General features: G+C 45.8%; 1 protein-coding gene across 10 annotated transcripts in view; it reads right to left on the reverse strand.

Moving 5' to 3' along the window:
- The window catches only part of ERI3 (ERI1 exoribonuclease family member 3), a 137761-nt gene extending 132025 nt beyond the window's left edge, over positions 1-5736 (reverse strand). For 3 of the 10 annotated variants that reach the window (XM_019643782.1, XM_019643783.1, XM_019643787.1), the window contains exons 1-2: positions 5331-5691; positions 3244-3319 (exon numbers count right to left, since the gene is read on the reverse strand). In XM_019643782.1, coding sequence (XP_019499327.1) covers positions 3244-3319; positions 5331-5465 — 211 coding nt within the window. In that variant the 5' untranslated portion in view covers positions 5466-5691. Of the gene's footprint in view, positions 1-3243; positions 5297-5330 lie in introns of those variants that run through there. The other 7 variants (XM_019643790.1, XM_019643789.1, XM_019643781.1 and 4 more) reach the window with 6 other exon arrangements.
- Positions 5737-6211: the final 475 nt, after the last annotated feature.

The following is a 6211-nucleotide window of genomic DNA, read 5'->3' on the forward strand; positions in this document are numbered from 1 at the left end:
CTCTCTCTCTCTCTTTCATTCTCTTGCCTTCTTCCTAGCCCACCCCATTCGGTCCTCCCAGTTAGAGAGAGAAAGAGACAGAAATGCTGCCTTGGTGCCAGAATACTATTAAAAGGATTAATTTAGGGACCAGTGTTTGGACTGTCACATCCAATCACTACCCAGAGATCTACAGCTTCCCAAATCAAGCTCATGCAAAGAGGAATCAATTGCAAGGACACAGAGGGTCTGAACAGGCATACTAATGGCCTCCTGAGGTGCCAGCGGCCAGCTCTGACACTCCCATAAATTATCTGCCTTTTGATTTTACCTGTAGCTGTGGGGCACAAGGCACAATTTTGAGCATATCAAAGCAATCTCTCCTAACCCAAGGCTCCCCCAAGAACGTCCCCAAAGGAGGACGGCCTAAAAACAATGACCCAAAGGGAATCTGCTTCCCAACAGGCCTGTTCCTAGCAGCCATCAATTAAAACCCAACAGGACCAAGTGGATAAAGTGGGACCCAAATCAAGCCTAGCAGATCTGGACAAGGCATGCATCAGACTGCAGTTCTGCAGTGACTACACATCTCTCACTCAAAGGAAGAGAAATCACAGCAATAAACTAACACAATTTCATCTGCAGGCAAATCTGCACTAGCTCTGACAGTACCTTATAGCATGACCTCAGGCAACACATTTAACCTTCCTGGGCCTCAGTTTCCTCAATGGGTAGAAGGGACAACAATGCTGACCACCTGACCCACTTCTCAGAGTGGCAGTGAAAAGTAATAAAAAGACATCTGAGAGGCACTTTACAAAGATGTAGGGCCACAAGGGTGGCAACACTAATAAATGACCCCGACAGACTAGGAGAAACGACTGGTCACACTTCAGTAAATTTCTTTCAGGTCGCTGCTAACTCAATTCACTTTACTAATGGTGCTGGGGCTAAGGTCCACCTTGCTGTCCGAAATCTGTCCATTAGGAAGAGCAGTGCCTTGCTCTAGTTGTAACTTCCTCCTGTCTGCTGGCTGACTCCACCAGGGTCTATGTTTCTATCACCTGGCCACAATTACAGTTGTGAGGACTCAAAACCTACTAAGCCAAATGCCAACTCAACAAACTTCTGGCTGCTTTTTAAAAAATTATTGTGTAAAGTACTATTAGTAACATAAGTTATAGATACTGTGCCAAGAGCTTTACATCCATTATCTCATTAAATCCTTTAACCAACCCTATCACATTCCATTATCTTCATTTTATAAATAGAAAAGCTAAATTCAGAGAGGTAAGTCACTTGCCCAAAGTCACATAACACTGTCATCAGAAACCCACAGGCTTTCCTTGGGTAACGCAAGTACACTGGGGCTTGTAGGAGAAGGAAGACAATTCATGGGACACTCAACTTTATTTGGTCCCTGTGTTTGGCATACACAGTACCATCATTCCTGAACTAGGAGGCATTCCCCAAACCATAAAAAAAGGTCATCAGTTTGCCACAAGCAAGGAAAGGAAAGACTGAGCAGGACATACACAGAATGAGGACAATTCCTGGAAAGCTTAGGAAAATGGGTCCTCCTCTGTGTATGTAGTTCAAGAAGTTCAAAGCAATTGCCATTAAACTATGAGCCCTAAGACCAAGATCCCTACCAGAGCTCTATTTATTCCCTACTTCTTTAAATAGAAAAGAGTTCCCAAAGCATTTCCATTCATTCCACACCAACTTTCCCTTCTTGCATCTTTTCTAGTCTGTGAAATAAGAGCTGGTATTGCCAACAAATGCTTTGATAGACACATCTCTTAAGCTCCAGTAGATGGCCTGGAAATCAGTACAGAGAACCAGTATACATATATATGCAAAGATTCAGTTATACTCAATTTTTAAGTGTCAAGATACTGCCTCAAAAGGGAAAATAAAAAATGCTACCCATGTAACTGCCAACCAGACTCTTTACTGGTCTCTCTACCTCTGGTATTATCCCCTTCGATCCATTTTGAACACTGAAATCAGAGCAAACTTGATCCAAAACACAAATTATCACTCTACTGCTTAAAACCTTTTAATGGCTTCTTACTGCTCTTATGATAATCTGATCCAGGGGTTGGCAAACTATGGTCCATGGGCCAAATCCAGCTGCCACCTGTTTTTATAAAGCTTATTGGAACACAGCCGTGCTCATTCATTTCTGTACTATGGCTGCTTTCATGCTGTTAATAGCAGAGTTGAGTAGAGTTGAATAGTTGTGACAGAACCACCAAGCCTAAATATTTACTGGTCCTTTACAGAAAACGCTTGCTGACGTAGTCTAATTTTTTCCCCACCCACCATCTAATCCTAAGAATTTATAAGGCCCTGGCGTCTGCTTACCTTTCCTGCTTCATTTCTCACCATATTTTCCTGCCCCCTGCCCACAGAGTACTCTGTTTCAATCACACTGTACTTCAGTTTCTCAAATTCAACAAAGCTCTGACCTTCACACTTGGTCCTTCATGTTTTCATCTAATTCTAGATGAGGAGGTTACTTCCTCTGAGAAGCCTCCCCTGAGCCCGCCAGTCTGGGTGAGGGACCTTTCTGAGTACTCCCCCAAAGCACCTATACTTACCTTATTACAGCACTCTCAGAGTGTGTTGTAATTGCTTCTTTACTACCTGTCTTCCCAAGAATTTGTAAGCTCTTTGGTGTCGGGGACAGTACCTATCTTACTCACCACCACGATCCCAGGACCTAGTAAAGTGCCTAGTACTTAGTTATTGAACAAAGAGCATCTGAGATCCTGGATATCAATCATCAGAGTCCACCTTTTTAGCCAGCCCCGAACCTTATGAAATGGAGATAGGCTGGGATTAACCATCCACCCAAAGGTGACCCACAACCCAAATTAAACCATGATCCCAAAAGCCTTGGTCAAATGTATTATCAAAAGCCAAATGAATGTGTTTCTTCCTGTTATCTAAAGATGTGTATTTCTCAGGATAAAGAACTATTCCAGCTCTATTCAACCTTCCTGAGACTAAAGTAGGTGTTCATGCAATGCCCACAAAGAAACCGTGAGCAGAACATGAAAGCCTGGATACCCTACCTCCAACTCTCACTCTTTATAGACTTTGGGTAAGTTTCAGGAGTCTTTAAGCATATGGCATCTTATCAGAAAAAGCTACAGAAAAATACAATCTGCACCAGCCCCCACCCCTCACCCTCCAAGCCCAAATACTCATAAGGAAGAAGTCAAGCCCAATTTAGCCATGCAACAGGATTCTCACCTCTCCTTACTTCAAAGACACCAAGGCTGGTAGCTGGGGATGCTGAAGGTTCTGTGAGAGCTGGAAAGCCCCAATGCTGTGGATAAATACACATCTCTGCAACAAGTCTATTTCAGTACAAAGGATCAAATCCCCAGGGGGCTGCTATCTGAAACAATTTAAGGACCACACTATACTTCAAACTCCCCAACTCAAACTATTTTGGGATAACAGTTATCTATGTGGAAGGACAGTGCCCATACAGAGATTTCAGAAGCTACTAGTACTGTATATTTTTGGAATGATGAATTTCGTGTTCTCTAGTAGCATACTTTTTTCCCTTAGGAGACTTACCTCCTAGAAACACTAAACATTTACAATATCTGAGCTTGAACTGAGAAAGATGGCCACAAAGTGTTGGCTTTCTGGATAATCCAACAATCCTAGTCTAGTCAAAGAGCGGACACTAATAAGGCTCACAATATTCAGAACTCAGGAACTGAGGCCAGGATTGGAGGAGGGGTTGGTTGCCACAAACCTACAAGCCATATTGCAAATGGCCACACAGATCAGGTAACACTTGCAGGATACTTCCAAGTCTGTCTCAAGTTCTAAGAAAGTCAAGGTAACCAGGTCCCAAGTCAAATCATCAATGAACACCTATTATATTTATCACCTAATTCAGATCCTCCAAAAGACTAGAAGATGCAAAGGTGCCCTTGTAAGCTAGCAATGCCCTTTACCCAAAGAAACACCTAGGTTTGGAACCAATCTATTCCTGTCTACCACTCTACATATTCAAAACTTTATTCTACTCAGATCCCATGGGAGAATGCCACTCATCACCTTACCCCACCACAAAGAAAACACTTTTCAAAATGAAAGGGGAATAAAAGCACTTTTATTCGGAAACTTCAAGTTGGAAGGAGAGCTCTCAGCCAAGCTCTGTGACCTAGCTAGCTGATTATTTACAGGATCTTTGGGCAGGAATTGTTAATGAGCTTTTAATTTGGAGTGCTTAAGTTGCCAAAGTGCTCTGAGCTCCAGTGAAGCACCACAGAATCCATAAAAGAAACCTTATCAATCACTTCTCGGCAGTTCCCTTCCCCCACCTCGCGTCTCTTTTGATGAAAGGCAGCCAAGTGGGTTTCTAACCAAGATCACACACACATTAGTGGAGTCACACTCCAAGTCCCTGTTTATAAATTGACTTTTAAATGGTAGGGGATTCAGGTATAATATACTTAAGCTCCAGGCATGAACCCACTAAAACAAGGCATGCTGTGTATGATAAAGTCAGAATAAAGCAGAATTTGATGAAGCCAATTTCTGGTAGAAACTCTACAATCAAAAATCATTCAGCCAATCACAACCTAGTATAGTTCAAATAGTGTAGTCTCTAGCCAATGGGATTCGTGGTTTTTTGCCCTTCAGCCAGGAGACTGATAACATGTCTGACAAGAGCTAATGCCCTGGAAGTGGCCAGAGGTCTGTAGCAGACACAATGATAGGCACTATCAGTTTGCAAAAACCAGCCCTAAGGGCAGTATCCAAACCCCCAATGAGGGGGCACATTCAGCATCTTCCAAGTCAACAAGAAGCAGTTATATTTTACAAGAACTTGCAGTCAAGCCCTAATCTAACTTCATGGAAAGAAAGCACCTGTTGCTATAACATTTGCAGGAAAAGCAAACACAAAACTAGCCCTGTTAAGGCCCCTAATTCACTCCTTCCATCATCACTACTACCACCGCTCCTAAGAGGTAAACTGCTAACCTTGTGTGTATGTGTGGGTGTTGGGGAGAGGGAAAGAGGATGGTCTATCTTACTATCTCCTTGTTGGGTTTCGATATATTCTCTCTGGTCAAACCTCTCTTCCTCTTCCCTGGTAATCCCATGTAATAAATCAGCACCCTTAATCACCTCATCCAGTCTGTCTTGCAAAGCCCTGCCCCTTCCCTCTCTGCCTGAACGTTACTCAGTAGATCATGCATCCAGGGTGAGCACATGGGCTAGCACCCCAGGCTGCACACACTGTGCGCGCCGGGACCCTCACCCCGCATGCATCAACCAGGGCCCAAATTGGGGGCCTTCTCCGCATCACCCACCCCTGGGTGTTGCCCCCAACTCGGGCCCATCCAAGTCCAGGGGAGAGTAAGGGGAGGGGCAGGGGGCCAGGAGACCAGTCCTCCTTCCCAGGGCCGCCCCCGCCCCCCATCAGCAGCGGGAGAGGCTGTCGCCATGGCAACGCCCCCTCCTTGGGGCCAGCGCGGCAGGCTCCCTCCAGGTGCAGGCCCCGACGTCTCCCTCGGCCTCAGCAGGCGCTCAGGGCAGTTTACGGCGGCGGGCGCGGCCCGCGCCGACTGCGGGGCTGGCCAGGCAGAGGCAGGGCCAGCTCCGCCCGCTCCCCACCGCCCGTTCCCGGCCGCCTCAACAGCGGCAGCCAGCACCACGAGTCCACAACACACCGACTCACCTCCGCGCACTCTGACCCCGGCCGACGCAGCAGACGAGCGGAAGCGGTGGCCAACCACCGAGCCCGCCACAAGCTCCTTCAACCAATGGGCTTCAGGAGGGCGGGGCTTCTTCTCTCCAAATGCTCGCTCTCCCGCCGACATGCGCGCTACAGCGTGTCAAGATGGTGACTCCCCGCGGCAGGCCTTATGGGACTTGTAGTTTTCAGGTTGCACGTACTCGGAAGAGAGTGACGGGGGTAGGGGGGTGAGAAATTTTTTTTAAAAAACGAAAACTTTCCAAGACCTAGCGTGACCCAGGTCCACTTCTGTTTTTCCACTTTATAATATACTCATGAGGTGAGTATAGAGTCATAAGGTGACGTTATATTTAGATGACACCTCATGATTCGTTCATTCAACAAGTCATTACTATCCACTCTCTGTGGTGGGCCTGGGGGAGAATTGAGAGGATGGGTATTTTAGGCTAAGAAGGAAACGCTTACATTGTTTCTAAGGTTTTCTAAAATTTCTCA

The sequence above is a fragment of the Hipposideros armiger genome, unplaced genomic scaffold (assembly GCF_001890085.2).
Source record: "Hipposideros armiger isolate ML-2016 unplaced genomic scaffold, ASM189008v1 scaffold_82, whole genome shotgun sequence".
In the NCBI taxonomy this organism is placed as follows: domain Eukaryota; kingdom Metazoa; phylum Chordata; class Mammalia; order Chiroptera; family Hipposideridae; genus Hipposideros; species Hipposideros armiger.